Source organism: Pan troglodytes, chromosome 13 (genome assembly GCF_028858775.2).
Source record: "Pan troglodytes isolate AG18354 chromosome 13, NHGRI_mPanTro3-v2.0_pri, whole genome shotgun sequence".
NCBI lineage: Eukaryota > Metazoa > Chordata > Mammalia > Primates > Hominidae > Pan > Pan troglodytes.
In genome coordinates, this window is record NC_072411.2 from 40596789 (window position 1) to 40623828 (window position 27040).

Consider the following 27040-nt stretch of genomic DNA (forward strand, 5'->3'; position numbering starts at 1 on the left):
TGAAAATAATGTGTGTTCTGCTGTTGATGGGTGAAATGGCTGTTAGGTCTAGCTGGTTGTTTTACACTGCTGTTCAAGTCTCCTATTTCTTTTTTGATTTTCCTGGTTCTGTGCATTATTGAATGTTGGGTATTGCTGTCTCCAACTATTATTGTAGAATTGTCTATTCTGCCTTCAATTCTGTTAGTTTTTGCTTGATATAGTTTGGGGCTCTATTATGTGGTGTATATATGTTTGTACTTGTCATACCTTCTTGATGAATTGACCCTTTTATCAATATATAATATCCTTTATCTCTCATAACAATTTTTGTCTTAAAGTCTGTTTTGTCTGTGGTAGCATAGGGTTCTGCAGACTTCAGTATATATATTGTCATGTAATCTTGAAACCCTCTTACACCTCCAGAGTGCACTACTTATGTAGCTTATTCTGATTGTGCCTCTTTTAGTAAGTTACAAAGCAGCAGCATCTGGTCACTAATATCCTGGTTAGGTTATGAAGAGGTAATTATGCATACCATTGGATACAGTACAAGAACAGCTACCTGGGAGGAAATTTTATGACATAGTACGTCTCGGCAAGAAGCACTCTGTTAGGGATGAAGTCTTATCAGAGAACCTGTTGTCTGAGATAGACGTGGAGTTTTGTAGAAAGTCTGTATTTCTTCTTACAGAGTATTCATTGCCTGTTACATTCCATTCTATGTTTTACTTGACGAAAACTTCTGGAGTCTGACAGATGGGTAACTAGTATTTATAGTTCTAACTTTGCAAACCTTTTGGTTTTCATGACTATGTCAATAAAAAGGTGAAGGAGGGTGAACCAGATATTAACTGATGTCATTATGTTTCCATGATATTTTGTGATTTTATGTATATGCTCTTAAAACTATATGTTATTTTTTAATTTGTGATTTTTTGGAGAACATGCCTTTACAAAATAATCTTATCTATAAATACTAAGTTTGTTTAGATTTCAAGTGTCACATGTTACAAAAACTTACTTCTTAAAATCATTAAATTTATCTAAAATTCTCACATGTTCCTTCATAATCTAGTTTGGGATAGTAATTGTTTCATGTCTGTTTAAATATATCTTCCCTCTTGATTCTGTCGTTTAAACTTTTTAATCAGTACATCAAACTTCTTTCCTTTGTAGGTAAGGTACTCAACTGTGTGGGGTACTACATAAATCCTGAAAGACTACAATAAAGTGGTGATGTCTCGGGAACCCACCCCACCTCTACCTGGAGATATGTCTACTGGTCCCATAGCAGAAAGCTGGTGTTACACACAGGTACATGCTCTTAAAAATCCCTCACTTTATGTCACTTATAAATTTTACAGTATGTTGAGAATAGTATTGTGAAACACTTTGCCATAGTTATTAGAAGTGTTAGAAGACTGGATCGTAGGATGTTGAACATGTAACAAGTTAAAAGTATTACCGTCATCATTATAAAAGTGGTTTTCTGAATCTCTTAGGTTAAAGTAGTAAAATTTTCCTATATGTGGACCATTAATAACTTCAGTTTTTGTCGAGAGGAAATGGGTGAAGTGTTAAAAAGTTCAACATTTTCATCTGGCCCAAGTGACAAAATGAAATGGTAAGATTTTTGTTTGCTTTGAATTTTTGTTTTTTGTTTTTGATGTGATCATCAGCTGCTCATGATTTTGTTGTTATCATTGTTCCTGAATGAGTATTAATGTAATTTCATATTAGATTGGTAGTATGTTCCTAATAGTGTGGGGAATTATAAAGAACTGTGAGGATGTTGACAGGAGTGCTGTTTGTGACATTAACACATGATTTCAGTGTTCTCTCTCTCTCTTTCTCTCTCTCTCTCTCTCGAATGCTTTTCAAGTATTATATTCCTCCATGTGAGCTTATTGTTTTATTTTAGGTGCCTGAGGGTAAACCCAAAGGGATTAGATGATGAAAGTAAAGACTACTTGTCCTTATATTTGCTTTTAGTCAGCTGCCCCAAAAGTGAAGTTCGAGCAAAATTCAAATTTTCCCTTCTGAATGCTAAAAGGGAAGAAACAAAAGCAATGGGTAAGTGATTTGCAAACTAAGTGAAGACATTTCTGTATAACTACATATTATGACTTCTTCTGCACCTTTACCTAGAAAAGTCTGGGACTTTTTTCTGCTAAAATCTACTTAACCTGAAACTTTTAATTTGACCATTATTTAAATCCAGCATAGAGCTATAATTATTTTACTGAGTCTTAGACTTCGTAAAACATGTAAAAATGATTAATAATATTACTTCTTCATGTCCTAAAATGACATCCAGTTGTCACTTAGAAAAATAGTTGCTGTTAGGGCAAGGTGCCTGGTTCAGTGCTTGGCATATATAATATGTGCTCAGGAAGCATTTCTCTCTTGCCTTTTTTGCCAGGTAATAAAATCTGAAGAACAATGAGAAAGAGATAGAGTGCCCTGATATTTTGTCACTAGAATTTTTTGAGCAGTAGATTGAACACTGATTGAAAGGAGCCATTTTTCTTAGTTTCAGGGCCTACTAATTTCAGTCCAAAATTCACACATATAGCCAGCTGAAATGCAGTAGCCTTGAGCTTCATAATAGAAGAGTGATGTAGGAAATGTATGTTGTGTATGGCAGGAGAATAATATTTTCTAGAAATGAATTGCAGAATCAAGTAACGTGATTACAGAAAATTCACATTCACATACATTTTTAAATAACGTATTGCTAAAATAATATGTATTTTCACATTGTCTCACCTTAAGATAGTGGAGTATTTCAGGTAGATTGATTACTGATTTTCCACTTCCATTTTATTCTTTGTATAATAGATGATGAATACTTTCTGTAGAGGATCTTGTTTACTGCCTAGTATATAGTTGTTATAGACTACCTTAGGCATTTGAAATACTTGCTTCAGATGTTTATTAAATCTATTACAAATTACACAAAAAGCATCTTTTGGACTTTTATGAAAAATTCTTTTTAGGGGAGAGGAGGTTATGTCTAGAGACTTAGGAATGATAAAGGACTTTCTTTATCTTTTTCACAGGTTCATGGATTTTTCTATAGTTGAATAAAAAATCGGTGGGATGAGTATGTCAGGAAAGCTTAAACATGCCTTGATATTTAGAACATCCATTTTTGAAGGGAGAAGCAGGAAATAAGATGTATGTTTCTTACCAGATTCTGATATTAGATGATTAGTGTGCCTATACCAACATATTTTGATCCTATTTAATTGTCTTTTAGGGCCAATCTTAGATTGTTAAAAAGATCTCTTCCTTCTCCATGTGATTTGATCTGACTTTTCTATTTGAGATCCAGAAGTCTGAAATTGAGCTCATTGACAATGGCCAAAATTGAGTAGGCATATGGAGTTACTGTTTCTACCTGACTTAAAACTCTTATGACATTTGATTTATAAACACAAATATCTGTAACTTTTATGATGGATGTATTGACAAGTCCTGTTTTCACACATTTTATTTAACTGTGTTACCATGTTTAAAAAGTCTCTTGGATATTTATTTTATTTAAACTCTATTCTGTTTTCCACCAGAAAGCCAAAGAGCATATCGATTTGTGCAAGGGAAGGACTGGGGTTTTAAAAAATTCATTAGAAGGGACTTTTTGCTTGATGAAGCTAATGGTCTTTTACCAGATGACAAGCTTACGTTATTTTGTGAGGTGGGTACATCTTTTATTCTAAGAACCCCATGGTTTATTTAGTGATATGGCAAAAGTATAAACTGGATTAATAACACTTTAAAATTAAGTAATTGGTATAGTTGATCGAGTTTCATTTGTAAATTCTTGACTAGAAAAAGCTTAGAAAATTCTTGACACAAATCAGTGTAATGACCCAGTCTGGAAACACTCTGTCATATTTCTAGCTATAATTTGTGTGTACACTTATACTACAACATACTACATCCTTCTTCCTCTTGAAAAGATTGTGAATGTGAATATGTGAACATTCCTAAATATTTTCTTCATTCTGAGTAACTGACATAGATGGTCAATTTTTAAAAAATTTTCAGATTGATTGTATTAAACATTATTACTGAGAATTTATCAGTTTGAACCCGAAATACCTGGAAAACATTGAGAAGCTTTCTCATTGTTCAGGCGGTTGGATTAATCTAATTAAATAGCATTCTAAGAAATAGTTCTCAGATTTTTAAGATATGCCCGTGTCTATTGACAAACTTATAAGGTGTAATTATGTGCACAGAATGGGATATTTTGAAAGTTACTAGCATTGCCTCTGCCAATAATGTACACTTACGATTTGTCCTAATTTGATGTTTGGATTTGCTTTTGTCATGTTATCATTAGGTAGTTTTATCTATATGAATTTTTGAGATTCACCTTTGGACTGAATTCAAGGATTATATTTTTAACCAGTACAGTTTATAGAGAATATACATCAGTAACAATTTTATCAAAATGTTTAAGGCAGTTGATAATTTTCATAAGAAAGATAGTTGAAAAGATTTTTATCATGTACTCAACATTAGATATATTTCAACAGATTATCATGGACAGATGAGTGTCTTAGGAATATAATAACTTCTTAACTATAAGCTGTAATCTTTTTATAGTAAGTGTATAAGATTTCTTGGCAAGATTACAAACTAATTGTATGACATTATGTCAGAAGAATAATTGAAATATGCCCCCAGAGACTATATAATTGCATCTTATTTTTTACTTAGACAAGTTAAATGAACTGTATGATGATTATTATGAATACAATTATTTGGTTGACAAACACATAGCACAAGTCTTATCATTAAATAACTGGGAAGAAAACAGTATTTGTTGCTGATCAGCAGATATTCTAAGTAGTAGTCTAAATAAATATAGGTTATGCTATATAAAATTTTTAGCATCCTTACTGTAGAGTCTTCCAGAATTTTAGCAGTTATCCTAAATTTCCACATGTAAATTGTTTAAATGTTAATTTAGAACAGAAAGGATCTTAAAGGCTATTTAATCCAATTTTAACAAAAACAAAAAATGACCAGCTAAAATAGTTTTAGAAATGAACCTTTTTAGAAAATACCTTTTTTTTTTTTTTTTTTTTTAGAATTGAAATAGTGTTTGCAGATATTTTCCTAAGTACACTGTGCTGGAACCTAGACAACCAAGAAATTCAGAAATAAGGCTGAAATTAAGATTTTTTTTTTGTATGCTTGGTATCCATATGCTACATGCTAGTGACCCCCAAAAACAAAACCCAATATGACATATATTTTAAAGTTGCCATCAATCAGATTCATTTTTGGATCCTGAAATATACATCTTTTTGCTGATATAGATATTTATACCCTGGGCACCGTATTTAGCATAGGTGGGCAAAAGGTACTTTTAACTAACATTCTTCATGCCCTCCACTGTTTGTTCCACCCCGCTCACGGATGCCCTTCCTTCTACAGAATCTCCAGCACTGCTTGCAGAAGAGGAGGAAGCATTGCACTACCCTTCCTAAAGAACTGCCTCCTCCCCCTCCCCTGCAAGTGGTGCTGTAGACAGGTAAGGCAGTTGGGTGCTACCCTTTTTGCACAAAACGTAACTTAATCTTGCAAGTTCCCTACGGTGGTTAAAGTAGCCAGAGATAGAGATTGGTAGCAGTGTAAGCAGCTCTGCCCTCTTTCCCAAAGTGACGCAGAAAATAGGAATTGAGAAATAAGTAGGAAAACTAGAAAACTGGTTAGTTTAATTTATCTTTTGAAATTCAACAGATTTTAAATACTCAGTCTACAGACCCATACCATTTCATGATGTACAGGAAAAATGTATGTACAGATAAAACATATATAAACAAATATTTCATGAGGTTTAACTAGCTCCTTTTTAAGGACACATCTTTTTTCCCATCCTGTTTGTCTTTTGCTAAGATAGTGTCTTAGTCCATTTCGTGTTGCCATTAACAGAATACCTGAGACTAGGTAATTTTTAAAGAACAGAATTTTTATTGGCTCATGGTTCTGGAGGCTGAGAAGTCCAAGATTGAGGCTACATCTGGTGAGGTCCTTTTTCTCACATCATAACATGGTGGACATCATCACATGGTGAGAAAGAGACAGAAGAGGTGAGGGGAAGAGTGGGGGTTGTTGGAGGGTAGGAGGGTGTGTGTGTGTGTGTGTGCGCCAGACTCGCTTTAATAAACCCATTGTCTCAGTAAACACATTAATCCATTCATGAGGTTAGCGTCCTCATGACCTAATTACCTCTGAAAGGTCTCACCTGTCAACATTGTTGCATTGGGTATTAAATTTCCAACATATGATCTTTGTGAAATACATTCAAATCATAGCAGAGAGCCTTTCTGTTTTAAAATAATTATATATGATAGTGGGAGGAAGTTGGGATTTATTTTCTAAAAAGCCCTTTCTTGGCAAAATGAAAAGTTGACTACCCTATTTCTGTCACCAGATTTTTTTTTTAAAATGACACCAATCTATGAAAATCAAAAAGTCTAAAACTCGCTATTCTGGAAGATATTCATGTGAAATTCGACTGTTAAAAGTTTCTCCCTTTGGAGCCGGTGTGGTGGGTGTTTGGCTAGTTGATTAAAATGGCAAAATTGTAGTACTATTTAGCATTGGAAATTCCTGGCTTTTAGAATTAGTTGGAAAATTCAGATTTCGAAAACTGGAACCAATAGTTACCTTAGCTCTACATTAGAAGAGACCCAAATTTTTCAGGATAGTCACAGATTAGATCCCCCAAATGTTCCTTGTCAGTCTAAACTATATTCTCTGAGTTGAGCCAAAAGCAAATTTGAAAAAGGGCTGTCAAATGACTTTGAGGTTTTGCTTTGCAACATTTAACAATTTTGAAGATTGCACATTTGCCTCTTTTTTTTTTTTTGAAAGAAGCATAACTTGGACCTCAGGAAAGAATCTCAGCCTTTTTCCTGAATTTTTTATTCTAGGTTCCATTCAGTAAGAGCATTCATTACCTGCATTTAAGTATGTAATAGATAAAACCAAATTTTTAACATTTTCTTAAATATAGGTGTCAAGAAAATAATCAGAATCCATTGCATATGTCAATTTTTAATTAGATCATTAATTTATGTTCTATAAGAAGTCTCTTGAATACTCTTTGGAGTATGAAGTATTAATTATGTGTCTTAGTTAAAATTTGTGGTTGCTGTGATAATACTGTGTAGATAGGTATGTCAGTAATACAGATCTTCTGAATTGTTCTTGCTTATACAAAATACAAATATAACATCAATATCTGTGTCTGATAATATTGTCTTTATTTTTTAATCCTTTTATTACCTGATTTTTTGCCAAATTTCTACATTAAATACATTATTTTGAATTTAAGAGACAGTAAGTAGAATTCAAGAAATCATTTCTGAAATTAAATACATCATCACATTTTGTAACTCTGCTGTATGTATCATGCAAGCCATTGAACAGATCCAGTTTTTTCTGTCTAGAAATTTCAAGAGCAGTGCTTGATATGAACAAATAAATGCTGTTAGGGTCTAAGGACCTGATCCCTTACGAAACCTTGAATATTAACACCAACATTTTTTGTGTCTATATCATTAGGTTATAATGTGTAGTAGAACAGGGCAGTTGGGTAAGGATTAGTGAAACTTTTTTATAGTTATTAAAATTTTAGACATAACTTGATTAAAAACTTGATAAGATAGCACCTTTATTGGCAGATTTATTTATTTATACAATATCTTGTGGCTCCCATACTTAGAGAAACATCTCCTAAGATTGTTGTAATAAATGCTTTTTGGTCATAATTGTGTTAATTTTACTAATTTTTAAAAATATCAGAAAAATATTGTATGAAGAGCCGTAAAGAAAGGAATCTGGGCCAGGCACGGTGGCTCACGCCTGTAATCCCAGCACTTTGGGAGGCTGAGGCGGGTGGATCACGAGGCCAAGAGATCGAGACCATCCTGGCTAACATGGTGAAAACCCATCTCTACTAAAAATACAAAAGATTAGCTGGGAGTGGTGGCGGGCACCTGTAGTCCCATCTACTCGGGAGGCTGAGGCAGGAGAATGGCATGAATGCAGGAGGCGGAGCTTGCAGTGAGCAGAGATCGCGCCACTGCACTCCAGCCTGGGCGACAGAGCAAGACTCCGTCTCAAAAGAAAAAAAAAAAAGAATCTGGAGATTTAGGTCTAGTCTTCCTTTGGTACAAGCCAGCACAGTGTGATTTGGAACACTTTGTTTACCTTGTCTTTATCACAGTTTGAAATCTCTTTGTAAAATAAGATGAATAGATTAGATGATTTCTGTGACACATATGATTTCAAAAGGTTAATACGTAAATTGAGGGCAAAAGCGGTTAATAAAAATATCCTCAGAAAAATAAAGATTTTCTAGTTTTTCTTTAGAAGTGTGTATTCATTCACATGAGATATATGTTTGTATGTCTGGATGTATTGGGACTTCTAAGACTTAATCTTCTCCAAACATTTTACATTGGACCATTATTAGACTTAGTTAGCATATTGGTAGTTTAGCAAATTTATTTATTTATGATTCTGTTTTCTGCATAGTTTACTGTATATATGTGTGTCCTTATTTATACTTTTATCTAATAAAAGCCTAATGAAATATTGTTAAATTAATGCAGCTATCTATTGCTGTGTAACAAATGATCCCAAAACTTAGAAGTTGAAAACAGCAGTAGATAAGTAATGTAGCACTTTTTGTTTTGTTTTGTTTTTTAAAAAAGTCATTTACTTTGAAACATTTACTAGTTAAGGTAGTATTTTCTTTAAGTGTATTTTTTTACATGTATTAAATGTAATGTGAAATTTTTAATAGCATAGTAGAATCCATTTTTTTAAAAAGTGGTCTGCAGCCAGGTGGTATGGCTCACTCCTGTAATCCCAACACTTTGGGAGGTCAAGGCAGGTGGATCACTTGAGGTCAGGAGTTCAAGACCAGCCTGGCCAACATGGTGAAACCCCTTCTCTGCTAAAAACTACAAAAATTAGCTGGGTGTGGTGGTACACACCTGTAATCCCAGCTACTCGGGAGGTCTGAGACAGGAGAATTACTTGAACCCAGGAGGCAGCGGTTGCAGTGAGCCGAGATCACTCCACTGCACTCTAGCCTAGGCAACAGAGCCAGACTTTGTCTCAAAAATAAAAAATAAATAAATAAATTTTTTTAAAAAAGTGGTGTGCAAGACTTAATAGTGTTTTAGGATATTATTCAGTATGTGGTCATCTTTTATGGGAAATAACTTGATCCATATTATATTGGAATCTCCATAAAAATAATACTGTAATCATACCTTTTATTGATTATTTCTTAAGTAAATAAAAGTCTGCAAATCGAACTAAATTATGTTGCTCTTGCTGTTGATCTTCCATAAAAGATTTTCGTGAACTTTAATAATTACAGTTGCTTTTGTGGAAGTTTTTGTACCTTAAAATTTAAATCAGTTTAATATGTATTTAAATTAGTTTTACTAGAAGTGAAACATTAGGAATAACACTTTAAAAACTTCTCAATTTGCATATCATAGACTGTAATTTTATCACTTTTTATACGGTAAAAAGTCATTTTGACTTCTAAACAAAATACTATGTTTATGTACATATAGTAAAATTTAAATGTAGGTAGGTTTGAAGTGTAAGAAAATAAAAAAGAAATTTTTTTCTCCACCTCACAAAGATGTACTTTTGTTTGAGTTTATATCATATTGTGGCTTTTCTATTGAGAAATATTTTTGTAATTACTTTAATAATCAAGGATTCTAACCAATTGATAAGCCATTTATTTATATAGAATAAATTGAAAAAGATCTATATTTCTAATTTTTTCATTTCTCTCCTTTAAATTGTGTTTTTAATTTCAGTTTCTGGATATTAGAAATTTTGATTAGGAGTACATTGAATTATCCAAATAAGCTTAAACATAAAAAATTGAAGTATGGACTTAAACTAATTACTGATATTACTTTGTGAAAGTGTTTTTCTTGCTGTCCCTTTTTTATTAGGTGAGTGTGGTCCAAGATTCAGTAAACATATCAGGACATACTAATACAAATACTTTGAAGGTGCCTGAGTGTCGTCTAGCAGAAGATTTAGGTAATCTCTGGGAAAACACAAGATTTACAGACTGCAGTTTTTTCGTGAGAGGACAAGAATTTAAAGCTCATAAATCTGTGCTTGCAGGTACTTTCTACTTATGGGGTAATATAGTACATTTAAAAAAATGCATTTATGCATAAAATAATGATACATAATCTTGTTACAGCTCGATCTCCGGTTTTTAACGCCATGTTTGAACATGAAATGGAAGAAAGCAAAAAGGTAAACATGGCTTAAAGGCTAATATTTAATTTATATAAACGTAAAGTAGTTGGGTGTATGTTTTAAAAGTAATAGTACAATGTTCTCATTGTCATACTGTGATAAGCAGGGAAAATTTTTACAAACAGGAAAAAAATGTGTTCTATAATAGAACAATAGATGTAGCTCAATGTGGATGTGCAGTCAATATTCCAGAGAACAGCTATTTTTTATGCCCTTCTGGTAGGTAAATTGGATAGTTGTTATCCAAAAGGATAGTTATCCAAAGGACTATTCTGGTCCATAGCTATTTGAGAAGTCTCTGTTCAAGGTATATATTCTCCCCTTGTAAGACTTTCTGGATTGATTTTTGGAATCTGTTTTCTAGCAACAAAAATAACATAGATGACATCAGTATTATTGTATACCAACTGTAATCAGGATGTTACCTACTTGACTTCCCCAGATGTTTCTCTTTTACTTGTCATCATGAAATGTAATTATGTTAGATATCAGAGGTTGATTCTTTGCTGTTTGCATAACTTGTGAACCATAGGGCTCCAGCTGGACAACTCTAGAGTTTTTTCATGTGGCTCAATTTTATTCTTTCGGCAGAACTAGATGCTGCAATAAAATAACTGCTTTCTTTCTCCAAGTTTTGGTTTGGGGAGATGCTATGATCAGCCTTCTGATCACTTCCAAGTTGGGAGACATCAATGATGTCATATACTATTGACATCAAGGGGTCAGAAAAATTTGCTGTCATTTAGTTAGATATTTAGCTTTATTGATCTCAGCAAAGAAACTAAATACAAAAACACGCAGTAAAAAAGCACTCTTTGGACTTGACTATTTTTCAGGTAAGCAAGGAAGTGCCAGTATATGATAATACATGCCATTTTTGCAAATGGGAGAATTCTGAGGTAGTGGGCTTTATTGTTACCTCTAGTACCTTGCCCTACTTTTGCTTAATTCTGGGAATTAAGAACTGTTTGTTACAGGATCTTAGGTGTTGTATTAGGACCTAGGGATTCAACAAAGAAAGGGTTAATAGCCAGTGTCCTTTAGAATACTGGTCAGAAACTTAACACAGATGTATTTTATTTGGCTTATAGTTTTCTGTTTGTTTACTTGTTGTTTTTTTTTTTTTAACTGTTTTTAATTGAAAAATTGGGGCTCCTTTTTCCACATGGTGGTGCTTGGCTTGGTCTGAATATCAGGATATGGGCTCTCCAGCTGGTCATGGTTCCCACCTCTCCGATAGTGTATGCTTTTCCTCTTGGACTTGTCCACTTCACTTTGCCGAAGTACTTAATGAAGTTTACCTACCTCAATTTTAAAGTAGAATTTAGAAATATCTGTGTATGTATATTTGAGTTATACACTGTTTTAGTGTAGATTTAGGGCTTTTAAATTACTGTCAAAGATTCACTTTGGTTCATTTGTGTGTACTTTTTTTTTTTTTTTTAACATTTTTGTGTTGTTTTTCGATATCAGAATCGAGTGGAAATAAATGATTTAGACCCTGAAGTTTTTAAAGAAATGATGAGATTCATTTACACAGGGAGAGCACCAAACCTTGACAAAATGGCTGACAACTTGTTGGCAGCTGCAGACAAAGTAAGTAATTAGGTCTTAAGGAACCAAAATATACCCTCAAGCTTGATTTATATAGAAAGCTGTCATCAAATGAAAACTCCAAATAACTCGTATTATTTGTAGATGGCTCTTGAAAGCTTTATGAAATAGCATACAGTGGGGTAATCTGGAAATGAAATTTTTTTTTAAAAGTCATGATGTGAAAGTATCTTGAGCCAGAAGGAAGTGGCTTTTTTCATGGGAGAGTAACCTGTAAACTCAGTCGTTTTGAGTGTATATGGACTTCCATTTAAAAGAACACACACAGTGACATATATAATTTTCAGATATTTTTAGTCTTGAGATATAGTGCATGACCTTTTTTAAAAAAAGGAAAAAATATTGGATATTATGTAACTTAATTCTCTCCACGTAGAGATTGTTTTTTTATTATGACAGCATAGAGCAAAAACAATATTAATAATTTTATAATACTTTTTTATAATGATGATTTTTTTGAAGGTAGAGAAACTGCAAAAAACATCAGAAAAATCTCTAAGCCAATGGTTCTCAATCCTAAAAGCACATTCAGTATACAAGTTCACATATGCATGTATGTATGTATATATGTACGTATGCATGTGTATGTGTCGATGGATGGTATGTGTGTGTATATATACACATCATTTGAAAAATGTTACCATTGGGGAAATTGGACCAAGTGTGTATATGGAATCTATTTTTTCTGACAACTGCACATGAATCTATGACTGTCTCAATAAAAGCTTAAATTAAAAACACCATTTACAATAGCAGCATCATCAGTATTAAATACATAGATATACGTTTGAAAAAAGAGGGTTAAAACCTACACATTGAAAATTACAAAGGTATATTATGTGATGCTGAGGTTTGGGGTATGATTGACCCCATCACCCAGGTAATGATGATAGTACCCAATAATAGGTAAGTTTTCAGCCCTTGCCCCCCTCCCTCTCTACCCCCTCAAGGAGTCCTCAGTGTCTGTTGTTCCCATCTTTATGTCCGTGGCATTACACAGTATACCTTTGTAACAAACCTGCACGTGTATCTCCCTGTTTCTACAATAAAAGTTGAAAAGAAAAAAAGAAAATTACAAAATATGCCAAAAGAAACTCAGGAAGACTTAAATAAGTACATAAATCTTGTCCATGGACTGAAAGTCTCAATATTGTTAAAATGTCAGTTGTCTTTAAAACTGATAGTAGACGCAGCATGTTCCTCTCAAGATCCTAGCAGTCTTTTTTCTTTTTTTTTTTTTTTCAGAAGTTGACAAGCTGATTTAAAATTTTATTGTAATAACTTTGGGGAAAAAAAGAATAAAGTAGAGGACTAACACTACTTGATATCATGACTTACTATAAAGCTTTAGAAATTAAGACAGTGTTGTATTAGTGTTAAGATGGGCAAATAATGGAACAGAATAAAGAATATGAATATGAAAATAGACCGTCACATTATGAATATTTAATTTTTGACAAAAGTGCAAAGACAGTTCAGTAGAAAAAGGATAATCTTTAAACAAGTGGTGCAGGAGCAGTTGAATACCTACATGTGCACCTCAAACCATGTATACAAAGTAAGGCAGGCCTCGCATGGTGGCTCACGCCTGTAATCCGAACACTTTGGGAGGCTAAAGTGAACAGATCACTTGAGGTCAGGAGTTCAAGACCAGCCTGGCCAACATGGTGTGAAACCCTGTCTCTACTAAAAATACAAAAATGAGCTGGGTGTGGTGGTGTGTGCCTGTAATCCCAGTTTCTTGGGAGGCTGAGGCAGGAGAATTGCTTGAACCCAGGAGGCAGAGGTTGCAGTGAGCCAAGATCATGCCACTGCACTCCATCCTGGGCAAAAGAGCAAGATTCCATCTCAAAAAAAAAAAAAAAAAAAAAGTAATGCAAAATGGATCATAAACCTAAAAATCTAAAACCTCTAAAAGAAAACATAAAAGAAAGTGTTTGTGATGTTAGGTTAGGCAGAGATTTCTTAGCTGTGGCACCAAAAATTCTGTAAAAGAAAAAAAATGATAAAATAGACTTCAATAAAATTTCAACTTCTTTTCTTCGAAAGACAGAATAAAAAGATTAGCCACAAACTGGGAGAAAATATTTGCACAGCAGATATCTAATGAACAACTTTTATTCAGAATATATCTGACTTTTGTATTCAGACTATATAAAGAATTCTCAAAACTCAGTTATAAGAAAACAATGTTATTTCTAAAAGTAGACAAAACGTTTGAGCAAACATTTTCTGAAATAATGTCTGAAATACATAAAAAGATATTCTAGTCAAGCATGGTGGCTCACACCTGTAATCCCAACACGTTAGGAGGCCTAGGCTGGAATATCACTTGAGCCCAGGGGTTTGAAACCAGCCTATGCAACATAGTAAGTCCCCATCTCTACAAAAAAAAATTTTTTTAATTAGCCTGGTGTGGTGCCATGTGCCTGTAATCCCAGCTACTCAGGAGGCTGAGATGGGAGGATTCCTTTAGCCCAGGAGGTCAAGACTATAATGAGCCCTAATTGTGCCACTGCACTCCAGCCTGGGCAACAGAGCAAGACCCTGTCTCAAAAATGAAAGATACTCAACATCATTAGGTCGTTAGGGAAATGTAAATTTAAGCCATCATTAGATATTCCTGCACATCATTATAATGGCTAAAAGTACAAAGACCATACTAAGTGTTGTCAAGGATGTGGAAGAATAGGATTCTCATGTTAAAGACACGGAAAAATTAGGGCTCTCATGTGCTGTTGATGGAAATGTAAAATGGTACAACCACTTTGGAAAAGTGTTTGACAGTTTCTCAGAAAGTTAAACATAAACTTACACTGTGATCCAGTGAGTCCAATTTTAGGTTTTTACCTAAGTGGAAAGAAAGCATATGCCCATACAGACACTTGTATATGACTAACAGCTTCAATTGTAACAGCCAAGAACTGGTAACAACCCAAATATTCATCAGCAGTTGAATGTGTAAAACATATTGTTGTATATCTATGTATGATGAAATAAAAAGGATTGAACTATTGATAGGCAATAACATTCATGATTCTCAAAATAATTATACTGAATGGAGTCAGACAAAAACAAATATGTAATATGTTATTTCATTTATAGAAAACTCCAGAAAATGCAGACTAATCTATAGTGATAGAAAGCATATCAGAGGTATCACCTAGGGTGGGGCAAGAGGGAAAGATTACAAAGAGGTAGAGGGAAACTTTGAGGGACAATTGGTATATTTATTGTAGAGTTAATGATGGTTTTATGGCTGTATAAACTTAGCAGAATGTGAACCTTATGTGTACTTTATTGTGTGTCAGTTATACCTTAGTAAAGCTGCTCAACATGTTATATAACATACACTAATACCTGCAAGAATGTTTAGTGGTTATGAATACGATTTATTTAACGTTACAATGAATTCATCCTTCAATACTGAGTGGTGGCAACATGCAGTATACTTGGTGGTACACATTAGTGTTTGAAGTAGTAGAGAAGAGAAGTATATTTATTAAGAATATTGAGTAATAAGGTAGCTTTTTAGAATAAATCCTACTTCAAAAATACGCTTATGCAAATTGCAGTTTCCTAAAGAAAATTAGTCTTTCTTCTAAGTGCATTCGTTTATATTTACTTCATATTAGGTTAAAACAGTAACTTAAAGAATTTTAAAATAATCTTAAATAATAATCTATTTTACCCTTATTTTCCAAGTTGCAAATGTATCATGTATTCAGGAACTTAGTTGGAGTAAATGTTTAATGGTTATGTTTTCATTTTGGATAGTATGCACTGGAACGGCTGAAGGTCATGTGCGAAGAAGCTTTGTGTAGTAACCTCTCAGTAGAGAATGTTGCAGATACCCTTGTCCTTGCAGATTTGCACAGTGCAGAACAGTTGAAAGCACAAGCCATAGACTTTATTAATAGGTAAGCTATGCTTGTATTTCAGTGGGCATGACACCTTCAATATTTTTTCTCTGGACTTTTTTTTAAGTATGTTTAAATCTTCAATGCAGGTGCAGTGTACTTCGACAACTTGGGTGTAAAGATGGGAAAAACTGGAACAGCAAGTAAGATGACATCAGTTTCTGACTCAAAGTTGCTCTACATAAGTGAGATTAAGTGTTTGCATAGCCTTTTGTTCATCTACAATAAGTATGAATCCAAATGTTACATGAAGCAAACTGCCAGTTATTAAAAACAAACAAAGACTACTTAGTGGATTCCTGAGGCTATGCTCCCTTGTAGGTCAACTTCTAGTGCAACCTCGGATGGATGCTGTAATATCTTAAGCGCATAATGCCATGTAGTATATAGCAGAGTCCAGATATTGCTAGAGATCTAGTCCATGCCCCTTCAGAAAGCATTCCAAAAAGTGTGGGAAATAATTCATTTACTCCTATGAGGAATGTTACCCTCCAGATTTGCTGAGAAAGCCTTTACATTTGAAGGCTGACTCACTGCTTCTTAGGTTAGCCAGGTACCTTGAGTAATATGCTATATTAGGCTAGCTTCCTAATAGTCCAAAAATGGTAGCAATTTGATATTCTCTTTTCCCTAGTGAACCTATAAGGGGTTGGATAGTTGCTATATCTTTCTAAGACTGGATCTTGTGAATATGAACATACTATTCTACTTTTTTCTCTTCTCTTACTTTTCATGACTTTTATATTCTTTGTTATTATTTGAAATCACAATGGGGAAAGAGGTCAATAGGTTGAAGTGTTTGCGTCTGCTTTTGATTAGTTTTGCCTATAAACCCTTAAATTTCCTTTCCTCAAATTATCAAAAGTTGATATAAGAAAGTGGGAATTTTTTTTTTTTTTTTTTTTTTTTTTGAGACAGAGTCTCACACTGTTGCCCTGGCTGGAGTGCAGTGGTGTGATCTCGGCTCACTGCGAGCTCCGCCTCCTGGGTTCATGCCATTCTCCTGCCTCAGCCTCCCAAGTAGCTGGAACTACAGGAGCCCGCCACCACACCTGGATCATTTTTTTGTATTTTTAGCAGAGACGGGTTTTCACCGTGGTAGCCAGGATGGTCTCGATCTCCTGACCTCATGATCCGCCTGTCTTGGCCTCCCAAAGTGCTGGGATTACAGAAGTGAGCCACCGTGCCCGGCCAAAAATTTTTAAAGAAGGAAATGAATTAGTTTGTTGACTTAATTATTTCCCATTGCTTTAATCTGTTTTGATATATGTTAAGTTGTTTAACTGAGTTCATCTTATTAGTTTGTAGATTCTGTTTTCTGAAAGTAAAAAGTAGTGACTACTTTAAAATTATTGGATGTCTTGTATAATACGTTGGTCAGTGTATGCTAATATGATATCATTATGGCATTTGATCCTAGAGAAAAATTGTTTTGAGTTTAAAGTATACTATATTAGCATCAAATGGCAATTTATGATCCTTTGTACTTAGCCATTTTCAAGCTCTAGTTTTACTCTAAGGAAATACTTCACGTTTTATAACTTTTTCAGTGTCAAAAAAAAGTAGCTTGTTTTGTACCCCCTTGGAGAAGCTGTATTCATATTCATCAATAGATATTTATTAATAAATGAAAAAGGTGTAATTGGTATCTATGTGATTCTAAACAACTAATTGAAATTTTGAACACAATGACACACTGGTATTAGGCTGATGCAAAAGTAACTGCAGATTTTGGCATTACTTTTAATGGCAAAAACCACAATTACTTTTGCACCAATCTAATAATTTGATGTTTGCCAACTTAAAAAATTGTTTTGTTGGTATCAGCTACTATTTAGTTCAGCAGACATTACTCTAGCATCTTCCGTGTTTCAAGTACAATGCTAGGGTGCTGCATATAAAAAAAATTTCAAGGGAAAATTCTTGGTCTTGGGAAAGTTATCTAATAGAGATAGATATATAAATATATCATTTCATTATAATATGGTAAGTAATACAATAGAAGAGAATATGTACAAGAACTTGACTAACCCTGGAAATTTAGAAATGGCTTCCTGGATATAGCTGAGTCTTAAAACACAAATAGGAGTTAGCAGAAGTAAGAAGGAAGTAGCAAGCATTGCAGACAGAAGGGACAGCATGAACCAAAGTATAGAAGCGTAAAGTAGTAGTTGATCATTCATTTGACAGATACTTATCCTTTATTATCCAGTAAATTCCCAAGTCACAGTGCACAGTATAGAGAATACAGTGGTGAGCATGACATATATTTTCCCTGCCTTCATGGAGTTTATGGTCTAGCAGCAGATTAAACAGCTAATTGCAGTAAAGCGTGATGATAGGGAATATGTAGCATACCCATAGGAGCATATAGCAGAGACTTAACCTAATCTAGGAATCAGAGCACAAAACTAAATGCCGGAAATATTGTAGAGGTTACCTTGGTGAAGAAGAGGGAAGAGAGGAAGAAAAGTACACCCCAGAAAAAGGAAATGAGATGCGCAAAGTTTTAACAATGAGAAAGAGCAGTATAGTGTGTGTGTGTGTGTGTGTGTGTGTGTGTGTGTGTGTGTGTGTGTGTGTGTTTGTGTTGCGGGCGGGGGGGGAGGTAATGAGAAGAAGCTGGAGAAAGTAGGCAGAGATCAGACCCTGAAAGGCCATGTAAAATAACATTAGAATTTTTAGATATTCAGAGTAGTAGGTGTCCAGTAAAGGGTTTTCACCCAGAGTGGGACATGATTAGTTTTGCATTTTTAACAATCTCTGCATGCAGGGTGGAGAACAAATTGTGGGGAGGTTGTGGTGGCAATAGTAGTTGAGAAACAAGGTTGAATACAGGTAGACCAGTTGGAAAGTTACTGGAGTAGTCCAGGCAAGAGATGAACGGTGGAAATTAGACTTGATTGGTGACAGTGGGGCTAGAGAGAAAAGAAAGTAAGAAATATTTTGAAGGGAGAATCTAATATTTGGATATTATTTGGATGGTAGATGGCATAAAGTAGAGAATTGAGGCAAGGAAGGGTAACTAGATTTGTTGCTTGAGCATTTATTTACGGTTATTGTTTGGTGAGAGCATAGTGTACATAGGGTATAATAAGCAGTTCAATATCAGAGTATAAAATGCCAGATCATGGAATGGGAGGTAGGAAGTGGGGAGTAGAGTAAGAAGCCAAACATAATATGATGCTGTATTTCTCTTTCTAAAGAACTTGGATATGGGCAGTGGGAAACAATGAAGAGGGCCTCATATAGTCATATTTGTGTTACCAAGGGAACATTATGGAAGCTTGGTTTAAGAGGAGCAGGAGACTAGAAGACCACTTAGGAGTCTGTTCTCATAATCCAAACGTAAGATGATGTGGGCCTTAAACTGGGATTCAGGACATCTTTGAAGCCTTTCAAACCTTAAAATAAGGTTTTGATGATTGGAGAGGAGAGTCTAGGGTGAGTGCCAGATTTCCAGCTTGCATCACTGGATGATGGTGGAAGCTTTAGGTGACTGGAAAGGTAGGAGGAAGAATTTGGGGTTGGGGAGAGGGATGATGAGCTCTCATCTGACAATCCTGAATTTATGGGTCTTGAGGCACATCCAAGTGAAAAAAAACAAGTGGCTGCGAATGAACCTTGTGTGGAACCCTAGAATTTAGCAAATCAGTAGTTAACATCATTGAATTTCATAGTTAAAATTGTGAAGAGTGGATGAGATAGAATTAGTAATGCATGTTAAGGGAGGAGAGTAGAGTCCAATATTTGTAACTCAAGAGAAAATCTGCCTTATAAGAAGCATGTAAAAGAAGAGAAAGGGACTCTTGAAAGAGCTGGTACAGAAATTGTAACAATGAGAGTTGAACTATAAAGACCCACGTCACATACTTTAAGGGAGCAGAACTTCCAGAAAAATTTAATAGTTTCAGTTGCCACAGAAGATACCAGTAAGATAAAGATGGTATTTTAATAAAAGCAAATGATTTGAATACATAGGTAAAAAGCGTTCAAATATTTTGAAATTTGCAAGTTTTTAAGAAATTAACAGTGCAACAGTGCATTTTGAAAAGTATTCTTTAGTAAATATCTTTTAATTCTATTTTTCAGCCAAGCAACCGACATAATGGAAACATCAGGGTGGAAGTCCATGATTCAGTCTCACCCTCATTTAGTAGCAGAAGCCTTTCGAGCACTAGCATCTGCACAGTGTCCACAGTTTGGCATTCCACGCAAACGGCTAAAACAGTCCTGAAATCTTCCATGAACAGTTGAAAAATGGAATTGACTTTCACTCCTCCAGGTCCAGAAGGATTCTAATACACAAACCATAAGCAAGAGTTGTTTCTGTTATTTTGTCCACAGAACAGAAGCTGAAAAAGCATATTGCTTGCATTTCAGGTGGATAATTTATGGTTTATTCTTCAGCTTTAAATTAGACTGATTAATTCACTTCAAGGCCTTAAATTATCTTCAATGACTTCTCTTGTTCATATAATACTTTAATTTTTTTTTATTGTGCCTTGTCATTTTGACCAAGGCTATGCAGGATTGCACTAGCTCCATAATGCAGTAATATTGATAACTGAAGATATTAAGTTTCAAAAGGATCTTCCATTATTTTGCAAAAAGAAAAATGAATTTTATAGGGTTTGTCCTATGCTATCTCAAAGTTTAAGTTCTCTTTAAAAGCACTTGTATTGGAGATTACCAGTAATGTCTCCAATCTAAGTTCTATAAATATGGGAGAACCCTCTTACCTTCAAGGTAAGTTATGGCAATACACTGCTTCAATTCTAATTTATTTTTCATTTCAGGGGGCAAATATGCAATGAGTTGGCCCAGATTTTTAGTGACATTTATGATGTTTGTCTTGTATGTTAACTGTCCAACAAACTGTGGGTTTATTCTAAGTTTACAATTATTGAGAACTGATTGAGGTTAAGATTTCATGAAGAAAGCATGTATTGTGTGGAAGTAATTTTTTTTTAATTTATACTGACCTACATTTATATGAAGAATTCTGTACATGTTAAAAGTAAGGATGACCAAATGCAAATTTAATGAGTGGGCCAATTAAGAAAGATATATATGCACTTTTACTGTGTAACTTTTGTATGCTGAATGGTACATATATTTTTTTGCTTTTGAGGGAATTAATAAGGTATAATTAATTGTGTCTTAACTTTTCAAAGAAATTTTTAGATGGAGGCAACTGGGATGTTTGTGATAATAGATGAGAAAGACATCCTTGATTGTAGTTAAATTGATTTGGATTACAGATATTCATTATTGAATTGACTCCTGTTTTCTCACACTTTGGAAAAGACACCTGAACAATAAATGAATCCTGGATAGTCTACTCTCCTTCAAACAATGAACTGATACTTGCCTTTGGGAGATGCATACAAAAGGAGAGAACCCTTAGACTATGTCAGGTCACACTAGGAACCTCCCCTCACTCCCCGTTTTTCTTCATTGTGTTTCAGTTACTGTACTAACATTGTGGATGATACTGAAATTCTGCATAATGTGAACAGGATAAACTATTTATAAACTGCTTTTCATGGGCCAGTTCTTTATTATAAATGAATTTTAGCTTTAAATGCATATACACATTCAGTGTTTGATAGTTGTGTTCTTAAGGGAGGTTTGTTCTGGTGCATTGTCCTGGAGAAGCAGAAGCAGTCAGTGTTGGGGTACCACATCTGACTTACTGTGGTGGTGACAATGTGCTTCTTAAGGGCAAGATTTATATTTGACCACAAGGGAAAAAGTGTGTCACTGGAAAAAAACGCATATACCTATGTTTGCAAACATAACTATTCTTCAGATTAAAATTTGTATAATTTGTTTATTTAATGTTTGAATTCAGGACAAAAGAAAAAATGAAGCTTGAGGTGTTTTCAAATAGACCTTATTTTTGCTATCTCTTTGTTAGGTGTTAACTGAAGCAATTCGAATATGTCCAGATTCATTTGGATTCATATTTACATTGAAAAAACTCAACTAAGCATTTGTTATCCACAACAACCTAGAGTTTAAAAAGATCGTATTTTCACCTGTCTTCATTACTTTCTATGTAGTTTCATTCTTTGTCGTGGTAACTTAAATTTGAAATTGGAAGAATCTCTTGGGATAGAAGAAAGATTCTTACCTGGTGATGGAACTTCATCCTTCATCCTGTGTAAGAGTATTATGGGAAGTAGAAATTCACTTCCTTAAATCCATCGTAAGATTGAGCCTCAAGTTTGCAATATACAATTTTAAAAATACACGTACATACATACATATGTATACATTTCCAGTTTAAGATTTTGCGAGGGTCTTATAAGAAAACAAAAATTCCCTCAGGCTATAGAATTATGTTGTCATATATCAGAAAAGTACTGATGTATCCATTTATATCCAATGCGCACCACACCGGCACATTGTGATTTAATTCACCGCTTGAATCTATATTTCTAACCACAGTGACTTCAGTAAAAATACCGTATAATGAACATTTCAGCTTCTTCTTACTTACTCGAGAGTTTATTGCAAATCTTAAGGATTTTATTATAAAGATTTTTTTTTAGTTTGGTAGCACATTTTGTACCAAAAATGTCAAACACTGTGCTGTAAGAATATCCATGTTTGTAGAAATGTCCACTTTTCAGATAATATAATGCCTACCATTATACTAACAGAATCATATGGTAGTTGATTTATTTTTTTATTTATTATGTATATTTTTGGTATTGTGGGTTCTTGAGGCAATGATAAAAACACTTAATGTATTCTGACATGAGTGCTCTAATAGCCTCCTTCTCCTCATTTTTAAACTGCATACATTACTTTCAAAATAGGTATAAATATTCTGTCCCGCCTTTTGAGCTATTAGCCTGTTCCTGTTTCCCTTTGTCACCTAAGCAAGGCTTTTTCTGAGAAGGTAGTGAATGGTTTCAAATGTTGCATACTATAAGAATAATCACTGGGTAACTGTTGTTTAGACCAACACTTAGAAATACTATATTTGTGCCTTTTCATTTTTAATTTTAATGTGTGTTGATATTTGGAGCACAAATAATGAAGGTGCCATAATATGGCTTGCCAATGTTACCTCCTTGAATAGTCATGTGTCATTGTCTTGAATTGGTAATTGGAGAACCTTGCATGAAATATGTGATCGTGTGTGTGTGTGTGTATGCGCGTGTGTGTCTGTGTGTGTGTACATACCTGTATTTGCTTGGGGCTTGTGTGTGGTATGTTACAAAGAGTGAATTTCTGGAAATAGAAATCAGTTAAATGTTGAAAGTTCAGGTTAGCAGAAATATTTCATTTAAATATGCTTTACTTTGGAGGACAATTGATTAACAGAGGAAATGATAATTTTCAAAAATGTGATCAATTTACTGCATGATGAAATGTGAAAACAGTGCCTTTTTAGGACATCAATTATAATAAAATTGTTTTAAAATATTAACAAAGATCTCAAAAAGTTGTCATGAACATTATTCGTTTATTTTTAAACTGGATCTAAATAAGAGCTTAGATGGCCAAAATTAGAATTAATAATATACCCATTTAAATTTTGTTCATAAATTTAAAATCTTAATCAGAATTCTTTATAAAATGTGGGTCATAGATATGACCCAGTGTTACTCAAATAGAACAGGGATTGTGAAAATCCAGCTCAACATACTTAAGTATACTTGGCTTAGAGCCAAGTATACTTGAAGAGGTGAATTATTCTGACTTGGACATGCATGCTCTTTGATGGATAAAATAAAAATATTCAATTTATTCTTACAAAAGAAGGTGGGTGGGTGAGTGGGTTCGTTTTAGTGTTCTCAGATTATAAAGACAGCACTTTCCGCACACAAAGTGTATTTTACAAACCTTTTTTATACAAATTAATGAGCTCTACTTTATTTAAGTGTTCATGGAATGATGTAAATTTTAGGTCCAGTTGAACAAATATTGAGTGCCTACCATATGCAAGACTAACTCCTTACTAGGAATGAAATCACACAGTGTCTTCTGTTTGCAGTATGTGAACTTTATGTTTGAAAAGAAATTATTATATTTAAATTTTTTTGTTGTCAGAGTTTATCATTGTATACTGTAACCCAGTAAATTTTGCATTCAGTTTTAAAAAATGAAGATGTAACTTACCTGAGTCTCATTTTTGAAAATGAAATTCTGCAAAAATTATTTAAAAATTAGTTCTTGGGGAAATTGATTTTCAAGATTCAAGTGTATAAAAACTTATATTGAACTTTTCAGCCTCGTTTTTAATTAGCTGATGTTAATGATAAGATACATAATACATGTATCTTGTTGCTGAAAATATTTTTTGCATTTCAACACATTGAGTTAAAATAAAGTTGTTACTACTTATTCAAGATTAATGGGCTTATCTTGTGTTTATTTGAAGAATACATACTCTTCTTTTTCAGGTTGGTATGATGCTTTGCAAAAGAGCCATGTATTTGATATGATAAATCATGCATAGTAATTGTCTTTTCTACATAGGGGAGCTCTTATTTTTTGGAACCAATTGAAGACATTCTTAACTGTAAAATATTAATATGCATTTATTTTAATATGTATGAACCATCAATACTGGATGACTTATTCTAATGCTACGTACCATTAATGTAACAGAGATCACGTTTTCCCTGTCATTCCTATCCTGTCTTAATTTCAGTTATCCCAGACAATTTAATCATTTGATGCTATCAAAAAGCAAATTGGGGCAGGATATTCCTGAATCAGTTTAGTAACAGTAACGCAATTAGTGCTTTAAAATTATGGCCAATATAGTAGTAGAAAGGCACAGTGAAAAACCTTCCATGTACCTCAGACACACATACATGCACTGAATTTTCCCTAATAGAATGAAAGAGGGTTGAAAAATTTAGAACATCATCTATGCAAGTATAGTAAAGTAACATAAGTGGTTAATAATATTCTAAATGTTACTAATGAACTCTGTGTAACCTTTTGCTTCCTCTTCTGCTGCAGCCAGTCCCCTTAATACTTTGAGAACACTGGGATGTGATGTCTCCGTCTGCCACCCCAGAATCATTTGTTCCTACGAGAAGGCCAAGAGTGGTACTTGCTTTGATCACTGTTTTTAAATAGAAGACACATTGGTAGAAATCTTTCACATAATATGTTGCTGCTTTTGGGGGGGTGTTGGGGAGTACCAGAGAGGTCTGCATGCATCTGCAGTGTACACTGGCAAACAAAAGGTTTGTCATTCCCGTTGTCCTGTTGTGCTTCCTTTCCACCTCTCCCTGGCTGTTCCCCCACCCCCTCGTTCCTTTTGTAAAGGATGCAGGTGTAGTCTTGTGCCAGTCTGTGACATAACACCTGAACAATTTCTATGGTATCCTACCCATTTGCTCAGATTCAAACCAGGCCTTAATCGATAACAAGCAAAGAGAAAAAAAGGTGGGATTTGTAAATAACAATTACAGCAAAAAAAAAAAAAAAAAAAAACACTGAGAACTCTGCTATTCTGCTTAAAATAGATATATTACCATAAGGAGAGGTTTTTAGAATGTGTATTTTATAAAGTCCTAAAAAAATTGTGATGGTCATTATAATAGGCAAAGATGAAAAATGAGAATGGCATGAGTTGAAAAAAGGTACTAAAGTTAGATGCATTAAATTTGATCAACACCAGAAATGATAAAGCAGACATTTGAATCAGTAGAAGACAAGGTTGAGAAATGTTTCCAGATTATGAGGACAAGAATAGAGAGATGAAGAAAAAGACAATTCAGTTTAATTTATATTAGCAGTTAATTAAATGGAGTACCTGGCACTGTGTGGAGCTGTTTGCAGTGATAAAGTGGAAATAGTCTGTGTGTTCATGAAGTTTATTTTCTTGAAGAAAATGCAGTCATATAATAGCATGTGATAATTGTGATAGGAATACAAGAGGAGCCCCTAGCCTAGGGGTGAGGGTGGAAGTCCCAGATGGCTTTTCTGAGTAAGCGATGTCTAAATTGAGATTCAGTGGAAATTAAGCAGCTTAGTGAGGGTGTCATCCAGCCCATTATTTGAAGTCTTAGAGGCTGACCAAGGTTCATATAGAACATTTATAGAAATGAAAATGAAGATGGCTATATCCTACTGTGTAAAGGGAAGAAAGGACTAACATAAACCAGTAAGACAGGGTTACAGTTTATTATAGGCCTTATTAAAGGAACCTGACTTAACCTGGGAGGACTGAAGTGTTTCAAATGGGGGTGTGTCATGCTGATCAACAATCTATCAATCTTTATATAGTTTGGAGGGGGCTTTTTCCATTAAGGGGAGATTTGAAAGGAAACACTGAAACAACTTGAAAATAAATTGTGTAGGTAGAAGGGAGAAAGAGGAGTTAAGAGTGGCTTCCAGGTTCCAGGTTTTGCGTTTGGCTAACTGGGTGGAGGGTACTATTGTTCCCTGATACAGTAATCACAAGAATGGGAATATTTTGGAAAAGAAAATTTCATTTGGAGGCTGTTGAACTTACTGTTCCTATGGTGCCTTCTGTTCCTATGGTGATTCAAAGATCAGATGGTTGTAGATGTGTGGTATTATTTCTGAGGGCTCTGTTCTGTTCCATTGATCTATATCTCTGTTTTGGTACCAGTACCATGCTGTTTTGATTACTGTAGCCATGTAGTATAGTTTGAAGTCAGGTAGCATGATGCCTCCAGCTTTGTTCTTTTGGCTTAGGATTGTCTTGGCAATGCAGGCTCTTTTTTGGTTCCATATGAACTTGAAAGTAGTTTTTTCCAGTTCTGTGAAGAAAGTCATTGGTAGCTTGATGGGGATGGCATTGAATCTATAAATTACCTTGGGCAGTATGGCCATTTTCACAATATTGATTCTTCCTATCCATGAGCATGGAATGTTCTTCCATTTGTTTGTGTCCTCTTTTATTTCGTTGAGCAGTGGTTTGTAGTTCTCCTTGAAAAGGTCCTTCACATCCCTTGTAAGTTGGATTCCTGGGTATTTTATTCTCTTTGAAGCAATTGTGAATGGGAGTTCACTCATGATTTGGCTCTCTGTTTGTCTGTTATTGGTGTATAAGAATGCTTGTGATTTCTGCACATTGATTATGTATCCTGAGACTTTGCTGAACTTGCTTATCAGCTTAAGGAGATTTGGGGCTGAGATGATGGGGTTTTCTAAATATACAGTCATGTCATATGCAAATG

General features: G+C 34.3%; 1 protein-coding gene across 5 annotated transcripts in view; it reads left to right on the top strand.

The window, feature by feature from the left end:
- The window catches only part of SPOPL (speckle type BTB/POZ protein like), a 71445-nt gene extending 47220 nt beyond the window's left edge, over positions 1–24225 (top strand). Inside the window, exons 2-12 of one of the 5 annotated variants that reach the window (XM_063790430.1) lie at positions 1159–1296; positions 1485–1606; positions 1904–2055; positions 3555–3682; positions 5437–5533; positions 10002–10179; positions 10262–10317; positions 11794–11916; positions 15712–15854; positions 15944–15997; positions 19947–24225. In XM_063790430.1, the coding sequence (XP_063646500.1) occupies positions 2026–2055; positions 3555–3682; positions 5437–5533; positions 10002–10179; positions 10262–10317; positions 11794–11916; positions 15712–15854; positions 15944–15997; positions 19947–20091 (954 nt within the window). In that variant the 5' untranslated portion in view covers positions 1159–1296; positions 1485–1606; positions 1904–2025 and the 3' untranslated portion in view covers positions 20092–24225. The remainder of the gene's footprint in view (positions 1–1158; positions 1297–1484; positions 1607–1903; positions 2056–3554; positions 3683–5436; positions 5534–10001; positions 10180–10261; positions 10318–11793; positions 11917–15711; positions 15855–15943; positions 15998–19946) is intronic. The other 4 variants (XM_009443395.5, XM_001156481.7, XM_063790431.1 and 1 more) reach the window with 4 other exon arrangements.
- Positions 24226–27040: the final 2815 nt, after the last annotated feature.